At 36.5% G+C, this 22,239-nt stretch overlaps 1 protein-coding gene across 5 annotated transcripts in view; it reads left to right on the top strand.

Moving 5' to 3' along the window:
* Positions 1–21,753, top strand: part of gprs (speckle type BTB/POZ protein) — a 26,853-nt gene extending 5,100 nt beyond the window's left edge. Inside the window, exons 4-9 of one of the 5 annotated variants that reach the window (XM_067129462.1) lie at positions 6,742–6,780; positions 9,834–9,951; positions 11,457–11,614; positions 12,649–12,780; positions 13,398–13,580; positions 21,388–21,753. In XM_067129462.1, the coding sequence (XP_066985563.1) occupies positions 6,742–6,780; positions 9,834–9,951; positions 11,457–11,614; positions 12,649–12,780; positions 13,398–13,580; positions 21,388–21,609 (852 nt within the window). In that variant the 3' untranslated portion in view covers positions 21,610–21,753. Of the gene's footprint in view, positions 1–6,741; positions 6,781–9,833; positions 9,952–11,456; positions 11,615–12,648; positions 12,781–13,397; positions 13,581–16,869; positions 20,137–21,320 lie in introns of those variants that run through there. The other 4 variants (XM_067129464.1, XM_067129466.1, XM_067129463.1 and 1 more) reach the window with 4 other exon arrangements.
* Positions 21,754–22,239: the final 486 nt, after the last annotated feature.

Below are 22,239 nucleotides of genomic sequence, written 5' to 3'. Positions count from 1 at the left end.
TGGGCGATGACTTCCTTTTCCTGGAGACTCGAAGACTGGTTCCGCTTAGAGAGATTCCAGGATTCCTGGATTCCAGTTTTTGCTGGAAGGGAATCTTTGAGAGTATATAGGAGATGTTGTAGTAGTGCTTTTTTTTATAGGAGTTTGTTTTCGGCAAAGTTTCTGAAAATGTTTTAGATGTTTTAAGAAGATTTTTAGCTAATGATTCTTAAAATGTTTTAGCCATTGTTTAGAATAAAGTTTTAGCTAATGATTCTTAAAATGTTTTAGCCAATGTTTACAAAAAAGGTTTAGCTAATGATTCTGAAAAAAAATTTTAGCCAGTGTTTAAAAGAAGGTTTAAGCAATGTTTAAACAAAAAGTTTTAGCTAATGATTCTTAAAATGTTTTAGCCAATGCTTAAAAATAAATTTTTAGCCAATGATTCCTAAAATGTTTTAGTCAATGTTTAAGAAAAAAGTTTTAGCCAAGGTTTCTGAAAAAAGCTTTTAGCAATGTTTAAAAAAAAATTAGCCAATTTTTCTAAAAATGTTTTAGCTAATGTTTTAACAAAAGTCTTAGCCAATGTTTCTGAAAAAAGGTTTTTAGCCAATGTTATAAAAAAAAATAGCCAACGTTACTAAAAATGTTTTAGCTGATGTTTTAACAAAAGGTTAGCCAGTTTTTCTAAAAAAATGTTTTAGCCAATGTTTTTTTAAAGGAAAAAATTTAGCCGACGTTTCTAAAATGGCGCAAACGTTTCAAAATTATCGTATCGGGAAAATCCGAAAGTTGACATCTAAGCTTTTAAAAATATAAATTCAGTGTTCCTTCCTTACCTAGAATTCGTGTCTCACGGAAACTTAATTCAGAATGAAACATTAAACAGTAAAAAGTCCTACAATTATTTTAATAGCTTTAGCGTAAAATACATCGACCGAATTCTGCTTGATATTCTAAAAAAGCTTCTGAACAGCATTTAGATCATATACCACATTTGAAGTTCGCGAAACAGTAAGTCTTATCAAATGAAAAAGGCCCGTGGACATTTTCCCGAGATGTAACCGAAAATAATCTCATTGTGTTTCCCACTCCCCAAATTGATAATATGGTTTTAATCTAACCTAACCTAACCTAACCTAACGGCATGACAAAACATTAGGGGCTGCCGCAATACCAGCATACATCTCTGGAATTTGCGGCCCGTGACTCTAGAACATCTGGAACACCGAATTTTGGTCGAGTCTCAAGAAGATTGTCTGGAATACTGAATATTTCAGGTCTAGGCTGCACACAGAAAGTGCATTGTCACTCTGAAATTCTTATTTCAGATTGAGCAGCTTTCAGGAATATCGATTTGATTTTTAGATTCCCTGAATAGACAAAAACACATCACTAATAGATTTGAGTTTCGTGGGACGCAGCTTTCAGGAATATCGATTTGAATTTTTCGATTCCCTGAATAGGCAAAAATACATCACTAATAAAGATTTGAGTTTCATGGGACGCCAGGATCTACAAAATACCAATAACCCCAAGTTCCAGGTATCTTGCTGGTTACCAGGTACAGTTAGATCTGAGCTGCTTCTAGAAATGTCTGTTTGAATCGTAGGTTTCTGGGACTTTCAGACTACAATAGTTCACTGTTAAATTTCTGGAACATTAAAATCCCTGACTGAAAACATACTGGATTTCTAAGTATTCCTGAAACGATTTGTTTTAGTAACGCTCAGCATAATTCGTGTTTTCATGGGAAATTCTTCTGATCAAGATTATCTTCGAACATTTAGACCTTATTATCTTTCATAGTTCGTGGAATTCCTTGAAGGATTTAGCCTCCTCAGAAGCTTTCTGAGTCCTCCTGTATAGGCGCTGATCTAGATTAGTATAGATAGAAATGAAATCTTATAGATATAGAATTCCTATATATTTCTAACCGCAGGAGCCAGTCTCGGTTTCCACTGAGGAAGTCTTATGTGTCTCTCTGTGTGTGCGTGTGTGTGTGTGTAATTTTTGCATTTGTTTACGTTTTACCATATGTCTCCAAATTTGGATTTCATGATCAACAACCAAAACACCCCCCCAAAAAAAGTCCCCAAGTCCCCCTAAGTGTTCTGAAACGTCCCAGAGATGTCCGTTTTTGAAATTTCTCAAAATGTTGCAAGTCCTGAAAATGTCCATTATTTCATCTTTCTCAAATGTTGCAATTTGTAAAAGTCCTCGGCGGGGGCGGAGGGGGAGGGGGCGCTAATTTTAAGCCTACCTACCTCCCCCGCCCCCAAAATCCTGGCCCCCTCCTCCCCCCTTTTCTCATTCGTTGTCTCCATCATCAAAGCGAAGATGAAGCCAGACATCACAAAATTGATTCCGTCGCTTCTTCACTCCCTCCCTCCCTCCCTCCCTCCCTCCCTCCCTCCCTCCCTCCCTCCCTCCCAGGTTCTCAAAAAAAAAAAGTTTGTATTTGTAAGAGTTTGTTTGTTTGTCTGTTATTTTTCTTTTTTCCTTTACAGTATATATTTTTTTCTCTGTATCCGTAATCTATATGTTGCATATATGTATTACAGTATCACCATCATCATCACTATCATCACTATCATCATCATCATCATCATCATCTTCATCGTTCTCGTCACCGGTAGTGAGAAAGAAGGTGCCTAAACTAGGTGTAGGGAAATGAGGCGAACTGTTAGTGTAGTGAATATCTATCTTCTGTTGGGTATTTGTGAGGGACAGATGCCCAGCTGTGTGTTTAAAATGATTTCAAATCCATTAGGATTCCGAGGGGTAAGATGAAGAGTGTATATATATATATATATATATATATATATATATATATATATATATATATATATATATATATATATATATATATATATATATATATATATATATATATATATAGTACATAAATTATGTATACAATATACAGTATATATTATATTTATATGTATATAATATATACATTATATATATTTTATTTATATATATATCATATATATATATATAATAGATAGATAAAAAGATATATATATATATATATATATATATATATATTTATATATATATATATATATATATATATATATATATATATATATATATATATATACTGTATATACATACATACAATTCCGTTCACAATACATAACAATCCCTGAATAATTTCATTCCGTACCTTAACATTTATTCAAAATTCCCTAAAGATCCAGAAAACGAATCAAAACGAATGAATAATTTTCTTTTAAGAGGAAAAAAATTAAAACAAATCATCGACCCCTCGGAATATCTGCACCATTATTTTTTGTAGTCCCCAAAAATAGATCTTGGGTTAGGCAATGATCTCTAGAGCCAGGTGTATATAGCAGAGAAAGAGTGACACCAGCAATTGTGTGAGAGAAGCATTTTCCTCCAAATTAAAATCAAAGTACGAATGGGAAAATATAATCATTCTATAGATCAGGAAATCAGTTAAATGCCATGTTAGCCGTAGGTTTTATCACGTTAGATATCGAGACATTTTGCCTCCAAAGTTATCTCAAGTACGAATGGGGAAATATTGTTCTAAGTGTTAAATGCAAAGTTAGTTACAGGTTTATAATTCGTTCAATACGACACAGAATTAAATACCCCCATTTGGTAACTTCCGCACCAATGATTCGTTGGCAGTGCAAGGAAACTGGTGTCATTTTGCAAAGTTTGCAATGTAATTGTTTATCGATTAAGCAATGATTGTTTGTTCGCCCTTCGGGCTGTGTGGGGAAGGGGGTGGGCTATTGCCGAATTAATAATGCATTTTTCCTACTTTTTTTTTTTTTTTTTTACCTGTAGGGATTATGGAGTGTGAAAGTCTCCTTAAAAGGGTATTGGCACTTTCGAAAGCTGTGTGTGTGTGTGTGTGGAGAGAGAGAGAGAGAGAGAGAGAGAAAAAGTATAACGGTATGCGAAAGTTTCCCTAACAGGGTATTGGACTTTTAAATACTGTGTATGCGTGGAGAGAGAGAGAGAGAGAGAGAGAGAGAGAGAGAGAGAGAGAGAGAGAGATGTTCCGATCTATATTAAGGTGCGTGAAAGTTTCCCTAACAGGATAATAACCCTTTTGAATACTGTATGTAGATGTGTGTGTGTTTGTGGAGAGAGAGAGAGAGAGAGAGAGAGAGAGAGAGAGAGAGAGAGAGAGAGAGACCTTACGATCCATCCACTTTTATTTGATCAAAATTTCACATTGGGAGGCCGTTGGTAATTCCCTCTGCCATCTCTCAGACCATTTCCTGTACATTGAGAGGCGAACTGGTGGAGGGGGGTAGGGGGGCGGTGGTTGAAGTTATAGCTCCCTCCTGCCCCTGATGTCAATAAATAATCAGGGGCGTCATTTACCGAAGTGCCACGCCCTGCTTCAGTCGTTACCTTCGGCTGCGTACCTGACGGGGAGATAAAGTATATCTGAATACTATAGTTTCGTATAACGCTGTTTGGTCTATATCTCTCGCTTTCTTTAAAAGAATTAACTGTTTTTAACAATCATTTGCCTCTCTCTCTCTCTCTCTCTCTCTCTCTCTCTCTCTCTCTCTCTCTCTCTCTCTCTATATATATATATATATATATATATATATATATATATATATATATATATATATATATATATATATATTTATATATATATATATTTATATATATATATATATATATATATATATATATATATATATATATATATATGTATATTTTATATATATATATATATCTTCTGTATTCTTGTAAAAATTTCACTTAGTTTGACAGTCCTCTGACCCTTCTGATTATAATCTCTCTCTCTCTCTCTCTCTCTCTCTCTCTCTCTCTCTCTCTCTCTCTCTCTCTCTCTCTCTCTCCGTTTCCAAACAGCCCTATGCGTATAGCTACGGTTTTAATACTTTCCCGTACTTCAAATGTACAATTTTTTTATATATTCTACAATAGTCTAAAAAAATGCTAAAATTTAAGACTTTTTAAAAGACTTTATCCGCGTTTCCTTGCATTGCCAACGTCATCCAGATAACGCCAGGGGAAGAAACCCCCCTTGGTTTTATTTCCAAAGGAAGTCTAATTTAAAAGCCGCATGATTGTAGAAGCTGCTGAGTTTGCATAAAGTGCGCTCTGACACTGGAGAGACACCAGGAGGTTGCACCTATCTCTCAAGTATTTAAGTAAATACTGTAATATAAAGTATTAAAGTATCAAGAAAATGGAGTGTTGTAGGCTGACTTCTATTTGATATGCGATACAGAAGACTTTCATTGAAAATCCTCTTAATTTTTTCAAAATTTTCTTGTTTATAGGTCTAGGTGCACCTTTCTCATCCACTGAGCTTATTAAGCCTTGATGTTCCGCAGGTGTGTGATTTCGATGTGAAAAAAGCAGGAGTATTGCATATTTGCCCTTGACGGAAATTGCAGTTGCAGAGTTTTGTGTACTGTACTTGACCCTATCCACTATATAGAGGGGTATTGTGGAGTGTTAACATTACATTTAATGACATGGAAAATCTTCACAGTAGAATTTATCCTTTGCTAGATTTATGTTTTTTTGTAGGAGATCTGTCTGGGAGGGAGGAAGTTCAGGTACATTTTGAACAAATAAAAAAAAGCAAAGGGTTTTGTTATAGCTTCAAGGAGATTCCCATTGCTGTGTCTCCTAATGTCATCTGATAAAAAATTGTCGCTCTGTCACAAGCAATTTGTGTTGCTCATGTACATGAAGTGATTATAGGTCTACATGAAGTGATTATAGGTCTACATCACAGTTAATTTCTTTCTCTCTCTCTCTCTCTCTCTCTCTCTCTCTCTCTCTCTCTCTCTCTCTCTCTCTCTCTCTCTCTCTCTATCAACATTCCTTATCAAGTTGACAATTTCAGTAAAGGACACACACTTGCTGCAAAAATTAGGACACTTGAAGATTTCAAGTTTGCTATAACACTCACTTCTCTCCTGTAACAGAAAACTCTAAAACTCTGCTAACGCAATTTCAAGTCAAGTAAAAAATATAACATTGATGATAATGGTTGCTTCTCTGCGCTAAACGTTAGCTCATACGGAAGCACTGGAATAATTGCTTTGTAGACAAGCCAGTACCCGCGCATAATTCGAGGATAATACTTGTATGTTTGCTGCTTGTGTAATCATAAGGCTTTGATCAATTGTATGTTAGGTGTCTGCCTTCGTTTTACCAGATAAAACGTAAGGAGTAGTAGACTCCAGTTTTAAAAAATTCCCGCCATAGCTTCTCCACATAACTGTAGCTGTAGGAGAAAATAAAAAGTTAAAATAACCTCATACGTGGAATCGGTGTTTACAGACATTTTTTGTTTCCGAGAAAGTGGATTGCCCAAAATCAGTGTTCTCACATTTGTATACATTGATTTTCTGTGTGTGCATGACGGTTAGCATTCAATTTCTGCAACAAATTAAGGGTTCAAAATGTAACTTTTATGTAGAGCTAACTTGTGGTTTTTGGTATAGTGCCATCTGTAGTGACTCTCATGCAACCACATAGGCCTAGGTCCACGATACCATTCTCGTATGAGTACATCCTATAGTGAGGCAGTTCTTTGTTCATCTGTTTCCTAGTTAATGCCAGGAGTGTGTGCGTGTATATTATACGCAAAAAAAAAGTGTATAAAAAAGGAAAATATAATCATGTAGGAGCAAAATAATCAGTGTTTACGTAAACGAGTCAGTGCGATCCCTGGGCTAGGCTAACGCCAGCGCTGTGTTGTTTTGCTTACAGCGCACCGGCTATACGCACAAACTGGACACCATCCCTGAGGTAGGCTTCGATCCCATATATATATGAAATGGCGTATGTTTCGTTCTCACTTGTAGTGTTTTTCAGTGCTCAAAAATAACTCCTCTCTCTCTCTCTCTCTCTCTCTCTCTCTCTCTCTCTCTCTCTCTCTCTCTCTCTCTCTCTCTCTCTCTCAATTTGGCCTTCCCACTCGCATCTTTTCCTTATATATCGTAACTAAAAAACATGTCTGAAAGGATCTGAATCTTTAAATTGCAATAAATTCACCTTATAATAGTGACTCCGTCCTGTAATTATTTTTTTTCTGAGCAGCATGTAGCTTCACGGTCCAAGTACGCATAAAGTTTAAGTAGTCGATCGAATGAAGTTAAGCACATATATATTTATATCCCTACTGCATGCAAATCTCCATTATTTAAAAAATGAATATGAACTGGAACCTAATAGTTCTTAAATAGTTATGTGGAAATGTAAACCAATAGTCGTTCTAAATAAGGAAATCGTTTAGGTCTCATGAACGGATTTAGTTGATGGATGTACGGTAACTTGGTGCCTTCACTGATTATGAGTCTATGGTTTATTTTTTTGTTCTTTTTTCCTATGCTGAGATGAATCTTAAACTGTAAAACACACAAAAGTCTGTTGTTTGTAATGAGTTTTAAAAAAAACTAATGAGAACTCGATATTTTTTTCATAAATTTCTGAAATATTTTCCACACTTAATTTTTCTCTTTTTTGTTTAGAATCTGACAAACTGCAGTTAAAGTTTCAGTTAAAATTTTGTATATCAGGTCTCAAACTTAATTTTATTTCATTAAGAAAATATATATTTACAATTCTTACAATTTGTAATATTGTATATACATCATAATATATTTACATAAATAAAATTAGCAATTAAAGTATATTCACTACATTACAATTTTTACTATTCATCTAAATATGTTTTTGAATTACAGACATATTGACTTGTAAATACTTTTTGAACAGAAGTTTTAATCTCCCATTTTATTTACATTGAAAGTATTGGCCATTTTACTTTTTATCCATTCAAGTCATTGCGGGTCAGTACTTAAAAATCATAGGTATCATCCCATCCATCTGCATCAAAATCTAACTTGAAAATCCTTAACCTATTACTTGTTTTCAGTTTACAATACTCATTCAGTAAGTCAAAAAGCCAAATCAACAAATTCAGTTTACACATATAGGCCTAGTTACGTTTCTCCTTTTATACGGTTGGTACTAGATGCACATGTAAATCTAGACACTTGCCACATAGTTCACTAAAATTCGGCAAGCTTGTTAAATCAGTAGGTTTCAGTGAACAAGGACTGATTATAATACAACATTCACAGCCCACAGTGAATTTCCATAGCACTGTCCCTGTCCTGATCGGTTATTATGTTTCTGTTTTGTTCTTGAAGTCACTTGTTACATTAATCTTACATTACTCTGGTTAACAATGAATATTTAACCAATTTATTCAGTGAATTCCAGTTTTCCAACACATTCTTCCCCTTATCTCGACATTATAGCGTTCACCACATAAAAAGTAAGACTATCTTTAGGAGTTACCTTGTTTAGTAGTGTTCCACATGCTTTCCTTTTAATAAATTCTGTACATTCCTACTACTGATAGAATCTGAATCGTCTCATCGCTAAAACATTGCTGAAAGGATCGTTTTTAAGGTCAAGGTATTAGGCCTTAGGTCTAATTTTATCATAGGAATGCTTTCAGTTCAATTCTCAATTCAGTCTTTCAGATAATTCTATTTTGCTCTATCGGTAACCGGAATAGTTCTCAGTTTATCTTATATTCATATAAAGTGCCGACTCCAATATGTATATATATATATAAATTCCAATATATATATATATATATATATATATATATATATATATATATATATATATATATAAAATTTAAACCTAAGATAACATCTTTCTCTAAACAAATTTTCTAAAACTCTTGTGAGGTGGTCTACCCCAAGCACTGAACGCCCTCTGAAGCACTCACTCCACACAAAAAGCATTTTTGACTAGACTCTATAGGTTCCTTACCCACATCTAGACCTCTAGACCTAGTGGCTCTTGAACTAGATAGCTGAAGCATGAATGTTCTATTTTAAAGTTTCTCATGCAAAGTTACAGTACAGGTACCGTGGGAGAGTATCAGCATGAAGCATGACTAATAATTTTACTTTTAAAAAAGGGTCTTGATTTGACGTTTGTGCATGGTAATGCGTTGGTTCTTTTACTGGATTTTATAAATAAACCATAATTGCGATCTCAACTGACTAGTGCCTGAACACACTGAGTTTTTAATGAACTTAATAAAATCGTGTGCTGTTTATTTTGTTACTAATCCATGAAAAAAAAATGTATATTTCTTAACTAATGTGTTTGGTGATTTTTCATCAGAACATTTACGATTTTTTGTTATCTAAATAATGTTAGAGCTTTCATTATTGTCACAAATGATTTTTGTGTCATAATCAAACATTTTCTTGGTGAATTTTTTTTTCATCTGAACACAGCCGTCACCAGCCAATGGATCTTTCGAAGACTTTGTGAATAGGTTTGCAATTTTTAACAATTTTTGTGCCTGCAGAGTTTTAATCATGAGAATTAACGTGGTTCTAATTCAGTTTGCAATTATTTAACATATTTCAGCTATTTTTCAATGTAAGATTACATTTAATGACACAATTTACTCATGAAATATTGGTTTTTGAAGGACTCCGTTCCTGCATTTTGTACTTCAGTTGACCTAGACCGATATACCTGATATTCTCCTGTTTCTTTGACTTTTGTTCTGTTGCTACCCTTCTGCTTGATGCTGCTGATCTTGTTCTTGGACTGACAACCCTCACTCTTTTTGAACTTAGAGTTTTTATTATATTATTATTCCCCTTCACTGTGCACCACTAGCTTTATATCCACTTCCCTTCACCTTTTCACCTTCATTTCACCCTCCCTCTCTGTACTTAAGAAGAAGAAGAAGAAGTCTTCAGTCGTAAGGTGACTGTCATGTAACGTGCATCTCTCTCCTGCTAAATGTCCCCCAACAGCCACAGGGAAATGTCCACCAGACGCTCATTGTGGAAGAGTTCGAACCTGACGTCTTCAGGCAGCTCATCGAGTACATCCACACTGGATGCGTCACTCTGCAGCCTCGTACACTCCTCGGTAAGCATTCCGACATTGTTTTTTAAGGATAGAGTAGATTTTATAGTTTATTCCTTATTTTAATACCATTTTCAGTTTTTGGAGGTTATTTTTGCTTCGTTTTTCAAGTCTCCTTAATTTGATTAATACGTGAAATGTGCTGAAATCTATTGAAAATGGTCTGGAACAGAGCTATTTACTGGCGAATTGCTACCCACTTGTTCCCTGGATGGTTTCGGCCAATCTGAATTTCTTTTTTTTCGGTAATATTTCAGAGGTTTAAAGATCCTGGAACCTCTTATATCCTTTAATTTAAGGGAACCACAGAGGAAAACCCTAGTTTTTGGCTGGGGAAAATACAAAAGAGCGAAATACAATGATACAAATTAAGGTCCTATAATAGCCTACCTTTGGAAGTTCTGATTCTGATCAGGGTAAGGTTTATTGAACGTTTTTAAAGTGATTCCACGCGCTAGGTAAGTAGGGACCTAGTGACCTAGGTTTATGTTGAAGTGGGGGGTGGGTCCATAGGGATAAAGGCCCTCCCCCCCCCCCCAACCTTCCTTGGGAAAATAAAGACCGTGCACCCAAGGATAGGTTAGGTGTAATACATTCTTGTGTTTTATTCATTTTGTGATCCCCCCTTCAAAAACACCGGTTGGTATTATTTCACTTATGGACATTAATTGCTTTCAACATAAAATATAGGTTTTTCTGTTGTATTATGATGTGATTTACATGATTTTGAGGTTTATTTCCATCGCAAATGAATACTTATCCTTCCCCGGCAAATGATATACTGTATACAAAATTAATAAAATTACGACTTGTCAGAATACTGCACCCCTTCTCTCCATAGCTAATACGGCAAAACTGTAATCAGTAAACACAGTTTTGCCGTATTAGCTATATGAAGTGGGGGGGCAGTATTCTGACAAGTCGTAATTTTATTAATTTTGTATACAGTATATCATTTGCCGGGGAAGGATAAGTATTCATTTGCGATGGAAATAAACCTCAAAATCATTCAAATCACATCATAATACAACAGAAAAACCTATATTTTATGTTGAAAGCAATTAATGTCCATAAGTGAAATAATACCCACCGGTTTTTTTCCCGTAATTGTAGAATGTATGGGGGCTCCAGTACGTCTGAAACTACTAATTTTCTACCGAGAGGACCATTCATAGCACATTAAAACATATGAGAGTCACATTATCAACTCCAGAATGCAATCATGGATTAAAGTAAAAATTTACCAGAATATTTAATGATTATGTCAACTAAACATAATGAATCTTTCTTTCGTCTTTTTTTTTTTTCATATGTAGGGTCTCCACGCTTACACTAAGGGGATATATTACAGTCTGTAGGATATTCGAGTCAAGTATATTTTTAGATCTAGGAAAAAACCGTTAGACCTATAAATTCGAGTGTTCATTTCAGCCATTATAAAACACTACTACCTTCCATTCAACCGATTTCATTTAACGTAACCACTCGATGATCATTGTTCATTGCAGGACTGATGAATGCAGCGGATTACTATGGCCTAGACGAACTCAGAAAGGGATGCTCAGGGTTCGTGCAATGTTGCATCAACGTCGACACGGTGTGCGCTCTGCTAGCCTCGGCCGAGAGATACATCCAATACAAATGCACGAAGTCTATGGTTCAAAAGGTCTGGTATTTTTTGAGATCTCATTCTTACACACAGCAGTAATTTTATGATAAGAATTTGCTGAAATTCTTTGGGAATTTGGAGAATTATATGAGGTTTACTGACTTTATTCAAATGGCCTGATGATTATTAGACCTACTGGTCAAAAATGTATGGCGTTTTTTGGGATATCATGCCTACTTAGATGTGGTCTTGGGGGTTGGGTGGGGGTTTGTAAAGGTAAAGATGGGAAGGGGTTTGTGTAGGTGAAGGAGGCGTGGTCGGGAGGAAAGAGTCCTTAGCGGTTTTGGTAGAGATAGGTTGTGGTTGTTGGGACATCCCAGCCTGTTGTTTCATAGGTTGTTCTCTTAGGGTTGTAAGTTTGTTTTGGAATTTGTGTCCTGTACTGAAGTCTAATAAGAGAGCTTTGGGTTATGCATTTTTCGTGTTATTTTGAACTATAATAGAATAGGAACTTTAGGATAAGAATTTGCTGAAAAATCTGTGGGAATTTAGAGAATTATTCGAGGTTAATAGAATTTGTTCAAAAGAGTTCATCGTAATGATTATCACTTTTACGCCCGTAGGGGGGTTAGTACCGTCAATGCACCTCATGTGGTGCACTGTAGGCATTACATAAGGTTCTTTGCAGCGTGCCTTCGGCCCCTAGCTGCAACCCCTTTCATTCCTTTTACTGTACCTCCTTTCATATTCTCATCCTTCCATCTTACTTTCCACCATATCCTAACAATTGATTCATAGTGCAACTACGAAGTTACACCTTTCAAATCTTTTACTGTCAATTTCCGTTTCAGCGCTGAATGACCTCATAGGTCCCAGCGCTTGGCCTTTGGCCTAAATTCCATATTCAATTCAATTCAGTTCAAAAGACTTCATCGTAATGATTAGGCCTACTGCCAAATTCAGTACTGGTGACGCACTTCAATTTAAAATTTTAACCTTAACTATCACCACCAAATAAGTATAATAAAGTATCATAACTGTTTGTTAGCCCTGAAATTCATTCATTTAAATATATTTCATATTCCTGACAGGTTCTAGAATTTGTGGATGAACATGGTAACGAAGTCCTTAACCTGGGATCCTTCACTCTCCTGCCTCAACATGTGGTCCGTCTCATCATGGCCCGAGAGGAGCTGAAGGCCGATGAGTTCACCAAGTTCCAGGTGAGAGAGAGAGAGAGAGAGAGAGAGAGAGAGAGAGAGAGATGATGATGATGATGTCATATGGAAGGAACAGAGGTTGATAAATAAGTTCATGAAAGAATGCTAATAAAAGGACAAAGAAGTTCTTTTAAAGTTGAGAGTTACCAGTTAACGATTTTTCGTAAAACCGTTTCAGTAGCCTTTTTTCGTAATGATCGTCATTACTTATCCATGGAATTCCAATTGCTTTTTACGTGAGGTTTGAGTTAAGCGAGGCTACTTTATTATTAACTTAATAATTCACTTATATTTTAACCTATTTATTAGTTTGTCAATTTATTTTTTTCCCATTTTTAATGAGTGATCTCTTTCTTTCTGTGAGGCCCATTACCTTGTGTTATTTGTTTCAAATGGACGCCCAAATATTGCTTGGAAGCTTGAATTTTAAGTCACTGGCCCCTGTTGTAGGCTTGGTGCATATGAATGTGGTTCATCTTTTGAATAATAATAATAATAATAATAATAATAATAATAATAATAATAATAATAATAATAATAATAATAATAAAACCTGTAGCCGTGAAGTTCCAATTACTTTTTCACGAGCTTTGAGCTAAAACGATCCCTCTTCGGAACAGGCAGGACTGATGTGGTCGAAGAAACATTGCGACAACCAGCCCAACACCGACCTGAAGGAGGTCATAGGGAACTTCCTCGAGTACATACAGTTCTACAAGATCCCAGCCAACATCCTCATGAAGGAGATACACCCGTTAGGCCTAGTACCATACCACATCATCATGAACGCCTTAGCCTACCAGGTGAGTTGGGAGACACTCCGATCATTAGTTTTTTTTTTTTTTACAGGATACACTGTACACAGTTTTGCTACTTTGAGAGAGAGTGAGAGAGTGACTGACTGTGTGTGTGCGTGTGTCTGAAGCAGAAAGGAGTTGAAGGTGTGAATATCTGATAGATTACTAAATGCTGTGATTGTGAAAGCTGATTTAAATATATTGCAGAGGAATAGAGACATAATTGACAACGGAACAGAGGAGAAAGAGTGTGGAATGTTATGTAGAGTGTACAAAGGGGGAGAGAGAGAGAGAGAGAGAGAGAGAGAGAGAGAGAGAGAGAGAGAGAGAGATTGTAAGGAAGAATGGAACCAATACAGGTACAAAAGCAGAATGAGAGAGAGAGAGAGAGAGAGAGAGAGAGAGAGAGAGAGAGAGAGAGAGAGAGAGAGAACTCTTACACAGACACGGTAACGAACACATGCATGAATGCTCACACACACAGACACACACACACATATGCATGGAACTGAATCACAACCAGACACACATGAGCGCACACGCACACAAATCCCAGAATTCAACGTTTATGTCCTGTGCAGGTATGTTACAGAAGTATCTCCTTGCAAGAGGTAGCATCAGATTAGGCCTATCACACAGACCTAACAGAGTTTCGTGTTCTGAAATGCTCCCTACTTGAGAAGTGATTTCTTTGACTTAGCTGTAGGCAGAGTGAATGCCCTCCTAACTCCTAGACTTGAAGCACACTTCGGAAAAAAGAGTTAAATATATTCTGTTTTCTTGTTAAAGTAATGAAGTACTCCGTAGCACGTGTATTTGAAGGTCAACCACTCGTGGTTCACTATAAACTTGATTTGCCTTTCTTTGCACCTAACTGTGGAGAGTAGAATGTATGCTGTCTCAATCTGTAGTTTGCATTTGTTAACGGTACTAGCTTTATCTTGTAGATGTGGCGTTTCTCACCCGTTGGCCTGTCTCTTCACTCACTTTCTGTGTTCACTTCAAATACTCTCGCTTTTCTCGATGAATTTATCACGCGAAGTTCTGCCTGCTAGTTTGTATATCGATGGACTTCAACATGTAAGGCGCACAGCCATGTTGTCTACGCACCAAATTCACATTTCAGCTCAGTTCTGCTTCGTAACTCTTGTATTTTTTTTGGTTGGCGCCAATGCAGTAACGTATTTTACTTAAAGTCTACAAAATTCAACGTTATCTGGATTACAGCCTAGACATGGATCGTCCCAGCAGGTCCAAACCCTTGGTCCTAACATTCTCAGAAACCCGAATTTCCGCCTGCCAACAGTGTCATCAGATAGCTACGTCAGATGGCTACCAAAGTTGAACAGTAGTTTATATCATTGCCAAGAAACTTGCAAATTTATGATCATATACACTTTTCGTACGTCAAGACTGAACTCTAATCTCGAATGCTTGGGACCTCAGCTAAGGAGACTTGCTTTCGGGACGTGAGTTCTCTTTATCGTTTATCTGTCGGTATATCTACCTCGTTGCTTTCTCTCAGACCACCAGCTTTCTTTAATGCAAATATTCTAGGAGAAAGAACACTGCCCGGGGTAACCTGGAAACCTGCCAATCCTTGGAGTGTTCCTCTCTCAGGGGGAAGTATAAACACGTCTGAATAGATTTGCTTAACATCAACAATTACCTGAATACATCATTTTTGAAGTTCCTTAAAAGATGATGCAGTCTCGTATAAGCCTCTGTTGTAATGTTGCAATGGTTATTATCATTATTATTATTGCTTTCACAACAGTACTTGCATAATCATTTTTATGGAGTATACTAAGACTAGCGTCTTTTCTTCAAGAGGCAGCGTGCGTTAAAAGTTTTCCTCTGCCTTTTCCTTCGCTTAATCAACTTAATCAACTAGTCAGCAATGCGAAAGGACCTTTAATTCACACAGAAAGTGAATGATTGTTGATCTTTTTAGTTTTTGTTTTATAAATGAAAGCCACAAGCTGTTGCTGCTGACATGAGTCTAGCTTGTTACCATCTTTGTCGTGTATTTTTTTTTTTAGCCTTTTTGCTTTGAAATATTGTGGGGTGTATGTCCATTATTAAAAATTATCTAATGAAGCTTCATGACCCTATATACCACGAGAAAATGTAATTTAATCTGGAGGGATTTAGCTAAAATCTCCAGCCGGTAAGATTTGTAGCCTAGCAACCTTCACTACCCACCACAACACAGGTTCCAATATCAGCTCTGGCAACCCAATGGCCGTTACAGAGTCGTTTATATTTTCATTGTTAACCAAATTTACTTGTAATCCAGTATCTTTAGACTAAACTCATCATTAGACTATACAGCCATCCTCACAAAACTGTATCTTCGTTGTCCTTATGGCTCTAAAGCTGAAATATTCAGGCGATATCTTATTTGACAAGTGGCCTTAACAAATAAGAATGACTTCCGTATAAGCTTTCATGTAAAAGTGGATTTAAAAATGCATCATAGTCATGCAGGTAAGAAGAAATTCATGAGAAACTGGACCAAATCACTGCTGGATGGGTTAATGCTCTTGGCCATATACCCCCACTAACATTTCATGTAGATGGTAACTAGCCCTCGGCGATTGGCTATTGTTGTGCTTGTGGTTGACACAGTTGTCACTGTGTAAGACGGAAGTTATATAGCTCTAGATTGTTCCAGAAACTGCTGCCTCCTGAAGGAAAGAAGCTGGAAAATGTACTTCATAAGAAGAGGCGATAAGTGCAGGGAGAGTTGACATTCTGATATGATCATCACCATCATTATTATCACTGGTGCTGTTGTTATAGATGTTTTTGTTTTTTTGTTGCTGCTGCTGCTGCTGTTGTTGTTTTGCTCTTTTTAATGCTACCATCGTTTATTTAAACCATCATCAGTATTGCCACCATGAGCCTCATCAAGATTGTCATAAATTGTAAAGTAGGAGTCTCCCTGAAGAATCTCTGAAATTAATGTAAGCTATACCAGTGAGTCTTGAATTTCCAGATCTATTGTAAAGTGAATGATTATTCATCTTTTTGTGGATATGGAGTGTATAACTAGATTTTCTCTCATGTATCCATACAATGCCTACTTACTTTTATAAATATATATTTTGTCTATGATTCATTAGCTGCCAAGTCATGTATGTAAAGATGTGATTTTCCTTTCTGGCACTGTATGTAATTGTGCAAACATTGCTCATGTTTGTGTGAAGGCTTGTTAGAAAGGAAATGATGCTAATGTCGTGTCTGATTTTGTTATTCCTCTACTCTTTCCAAAATGCCGCACGCACAATAGTCGGGATCCCCAGAACCACTCGACTATTCTCCATGAACAATTCTCCATGAACAATTCTCCTTGAGCAATTCTCCATGATTAATAAAGAGAGAAAGAAAGAATCAGTGCAAAAAACAAAGAATCTTTCCAAGTCTTCCCAGCGGAAACAAGTGAAACATCTTTCCATCATCCTACTCATCTTCTGCTTCTTCATTTCCATCTCAGAAAAGGATCTTTGTTACAAATCACTGAGCAAGAATCAAAGCTCTGAGCTCTTCTGAATGCATAAAATAGAAACTTTGCTAGAGCCGATGATGAATTCAATCTGAAACTGACTACATTTGAAATGTTTACTGGGAAAACTATCCAGCGATGCAGTATTTTTTTTAGTGATTGTCAAGTTTTTTTGGTTTTTTATAGTTTCAGACATCTGCATACCCACACTTGTATTCTAGACTGTAGATGTATAAGTCTTGATAACCTCTGGTCAAAAAGGATAAAATGTTCCTAGAGAAGTAGAGCATTCCTCGAGGAAATGACACCAGATGTTCAGAGTGACTGTTGTAAAACTGTATGCCCTTTCATACCAAAGCCCCTTCCAGAGAAGTGGTACCTATGTAGCTTCGAATACTGAAACGTTGACTCCTTGTGCTGGGAACCTTCTTCACCTGCAATAGAGTGAATCAGTATGCATTTTGTTTGCCTGAATGCAATCATGCCTTAACCAAGCTACAACAGATTATGAGGTAGGCTGGTCACCTCCCTGCTTTCCTGGCTTTGCTCTTGAAGGGCTTGTCATGGCTGCTACACCACCCTAGTAGGCATGGTGTGTTTAAGTGGAGCTTCATGAGAAAACCGAAAACATCAAAGTTCCAGATTCAGAATAGTGATGTATGGAGAATATGGGTGATGAGTGAGTAGGTATTTCCTTTCTTGATCCCTTGCTCCTAAACAAGGAATCTAAGCCTAAGCTTGACCAGACAAAAATGACCAGCTTAAGAATATCTGATGATTTTGAAATAAGTTGATGTGATGTGTTTTTTCAGTCCCTACTTATGCTTCCTTTTACATACAAGTATTGAGCATATGTCCCTATAAAAGTACTGACCAATTTTTATTAAAAATCTAGATGGATTTTGCTTAATTGCTACTGCCCCTTTTGACTAGAGAAACTAGAAGAAGCTGGACTTCCTGTAGCTCATGAATGTTTGAAGTATTTTGAGTTAAAACAAGCACACACGTACCTTCATTATGTACTTCAACATACTATCAACCGACCAGAGCTTAACTACCCCTGAAGAACTGCCAGTAGGCAGAAGTTTGCAACACCTTCAAAAGCAGACATTAAGCCCTCAGTTATAGAGTACCCAACACAGAATCACTTTCCAAGTGTAACCCTGCTACAATACTCTGTGTCAGTTAGAATATGCATTTTTACCAGTGAATCATATCTTACTCTACCAAAGAAATTAACTAAAGCTCAGGTTTGGCAACTGTAAATGCTGAGTAACTTCCTTCCACAATGCTTGACGTGTTGCCCCTTTTTGGAGAAACCCGTATACCTACAATGTACCTGTTTATGCTGAATTATATATTGTATTCTGAGGCTTTTGATACAAGTAGTACTAGCTCATACTTTCTCTGTTTGGGATCTTAAACTAAGTCTTCGCTGGTGTTAGTGGCATCTGCATTGTTGGTCATTCAGTTAAGGCCACATTGGTAAAATCCAGTAATGGTTACTGTCATATTAGGCTCTGTGCAGCACTGACAGACAACTACAAGAGGTAAATTTACTTCAAAGTTAAGTGTTGCAGCTATAAAGAAGAACCTGCTAACTGATACAATGATACTGAAGTCATATTTTTCTAGTAGGACGTCTAGCTGATGGCTTTGCTATCGTTGTAGAGCCCATTTCTCCCAGAAAATTTCTAGCAAAACCTGACCTAAGTTTAGTATAAGTCTCATCACACCAGATTTTAAAGAAAATTAGAATTAAACCATTATTCTTTAAAAAAAATGTTAAAGGAGAATGCATTTGGGGAAATTATTAGAAATATTGCTATTCCAGTTCACCCTCAGCCTCTGACAATTACTTACTAGAAGGGCGTGATGAACTTCAAAGCCTAGTCTAACAATAAAGCCATATTGTGTCTAATCAATCCAAAGGATTTCAGAACTGGATGGCAATCGTTGCTGCTTAACAATGTTTGAACAAGGTTTGTTAATAAAGTAAAATTGTTCCCAAATTCTCTAGTTAAATATTTAAACATGACACTGACTTGGGTGCTGTAGACCTATGTGCATCAGAGGGATTCTGCTTTTCAGCTGCTAGGCCAACCTTGGTCTAACATAGAATCTTAACTGAGTGACCAACTTGCCTATCCATTATAATTTAAGACTGATAATTTTAATGACTTTGGGAAGCCTTTCCGCCCTAGCCCGGACAAGATAATGTAAATGTTGCAGATGTTTTTGTATTTATAGTCCTCAGTCTGGTATAATTTGAGTGAATTATGCAAAAATATAAGGAAATTGGTAGTGATTCAGACTGTAATTGTGTCAGACTAAACCCTCTTTTAATACTTATTAGCTGTCAAGTATTTATCATCACATTCTCTTAATACTGCATTTACCTTTTTGGATAGAGATATTTCTATATTTTATTCAAATATAGTCTGCATTTACCCTTGTCTTTTTTATATAGAGATATTTCTATGTTTAATCTCTCGTCTCAACTGAAATTTTTAACTTTTTTCCACAAGATTTTGGCTTAGCATTTTGTAAGTTATTGTTCTATGTGATGTTGACCTTTTTTCGAAATTGATGTTTTGAATTCCAATTGTATTTTGGAGCTTATTTTTCGTCAACTAAAATTTTTAAGGTTTATTGTTAAGAACAGGTTTAAAGGTTAGATGTATCTGTCGATTTTTAAAGGGATGTTTAGACTGTCAAACCAAATTAGAATAATGAAATAGATTCTTTTTATGAATTTCCTTCACTTTCTCACTAGTTCTACATTACCAAAGTTCTGAAGTTCTGTTAGATGTTGCTGGACTCTAAGTGATCAAATATGCAATGGAAAATATTCATGTTAATTTGTGGACAGTAACGCCATGCGAATGAGCAAAATCACCTGCTGTATTCCCAGTGTAGTAGTCTCATCATTTTTGTTCCTCGTGTTTCCCCTGGTTGTAAATGATTATATACCTGTGATTTTTTTATTTGTGTTAGTTACCTGAATACATCTGTGATTATGTAACTGTTATTTGAATAAATCTATTGATTTTTTGTCACTGTTTTGTCTGAAGTCACCCTGCCAAAGAGAATTACCGAGGAAAGAAGGTTTATGCTCGACTGATTCTAGGTTCAAAAGTGTAGCTATCAAGTGCTATAGGTCTATTCAGACATGGCTGGAACTCAGAAGCAATGCAGCTTCGACGGAAAGTCAGAAGGGAATTCAAGCTATTTTCTGGCCTCTTGTACGTGACTGTATGCAACTCTGAAGTTGGATAGAGAGAGAGAGAGAGCTTGTGTTATAACTAGTCTAGCAATCATTTTAACTGTAGTCCTACCTAGAGTGTTGGCAAGTCTTTTTAAAAAGATGTAATCTACTCTTCCTGCTGCATGCCATTGTAAAACTCCTGTTTTCTCTCATACGACGATTTCCTAGTTAAAGCCAGAGAGTTGGCGTTGGACTTCTGAATTACTTATCATCACTTTTTTGTTGTCTGCACACTGATCTTGCCTGATGAGATGTTTACTAAAGAACTGCATTTGTAAATAACATTTTTTAAACCGTTCTCGCTCACCTGTATTGACTGGGTATTTGTAGAATAAACGAACAGTGGACTGTTATCCATAAGTTGTACCTCATGTCCTGTCATTAAAACTGATATGTTGACAGTTTGCCTGGATTTTGTGTTTGTTCATTTACGAAAATTTTTGGTTTACTGACGAATACTACTTTGTTTTTTTAGAATATTTAACTTAAGATTGCCTTTTACTTAGATTCACCAAACTTAAATTCAAGAGCATACTGTTCTGTATCCCATAATTGTATTTCACAGACATGTAGACCTATGCTTACGTTGACCGAGTACTAAGCTCATTATAACAAAGAACATAACCAGAGATCAAGGTGTTAACGAAACCCCATTTTAATTGATAATTCTTTAACAAAAAACATTGTTTAATTTTCAAAAATAACGACAGATTCATTGTGATGCTGATGTTTTCCTGATATTCTTATCTCCCTAATCTTCCCTTTGCTTCACTTTATCCAGTTACAATTTGCTCATCTTTCCCCTTTTCCTGAAGCTTTTCCATTATGGTAGAATTGTCTCGGGCCCTCCATTCCTCCCTCCCTCCCACTCCCTCCACCATCAACGGCTTCCCATTATGTCAGCCACCGCCTCTCTTGTCCTCGCTTCAAATCATACATCTCTCTTTCTTCTTCTTCTTCTTCCTTGCAGTCGTCTCTTTGTGTCCCTCCACGAGTAATCCTCCATCACGCCCTTTTGTCGTGCCCTTCTCCAACAGGCAGACCCCAGCAGTGTGGACCCGGCCAAGCTCTCGCCCAACAGGACGCGCAGATCCCACGGTGAACGCTCCATGTCCGTGCAGAGCTCCCTAGACCCCCTGGGATCCACCACAACGCTCTCTTCTTCTGCCTCTTCTGAAATGGAGTCGGGAAGACACTCCTCGGAAGGGGCTGTTGGTGGAGGTGGATGTACCCCCCTGACTAATGTCAGAGAGATGTAAACTTAGTCATTTTCCTTTGTATTGTATCAATGGCCTTAACTCTGTAAAGGGAGAGAACTTCAAGATTACCTTTTTGTAAGGAAAATATAAACTTTATGGTAAATATCATGAAGCAGCCTTTAGGCCTGTTGTAGCCACCGCCATATTCCGTGTACAAGTGGCTTTTGGCTTTTCTACTTTGTTGTCACCATAAATACCCAAAGTTAAATATTACATTTTGTATAAAAAGCAAAGCCACTCTTGTAGGCCTACCAGTATTTGTATAAACGTATAAGGAATATAAAACTATACTTTTCAATTGTAAATGATGAATCCACTGTTCAAGAGATTTCAAGAATGTGTAAGGTATATATTCCTTTCTATATGATATAGATCAAATCCTCATATGTTTTTTGTAAAGAGAAAAATAGTTTTGTAACCTACGTCTCTCAATGTGATAGAAAGACTGGCTCCATTTCCCCAGTGCAACACTTAAGAATTCTTTAGTGACCACCTGTAAGAAATGTTTTTTGGTAGCAGACCGGAAATAAAATCATATTGAGGACGATAACACGTACTTAAAAATAATAATAGATAAATAAATATACAAATGATTAAACAAAATTATCAAATGTTTACTTGATATATATC

The sequence above is a fragment of the Macrobrachium rosenbergii genome, chromosome 27 (assembly GCF_040412425.1).
Source record: "Macrobrachium rosenbergii isolate ZJJX-2024 chromosome 27, ASM4041242v1, whole genome shotgun sequence".
NCBI classification, from domain to species: Eukaryota; Metazoa; Arthropoda; class Malacostraca; order Decapoda; family Palaemonidae; genus Macrobrachium; species Macrobrachium rosenbergii.
Note: the sequence above shows the minus strand (reverse complement) of the source record. Positions and strands in the feature narration are given on the sequence as shown.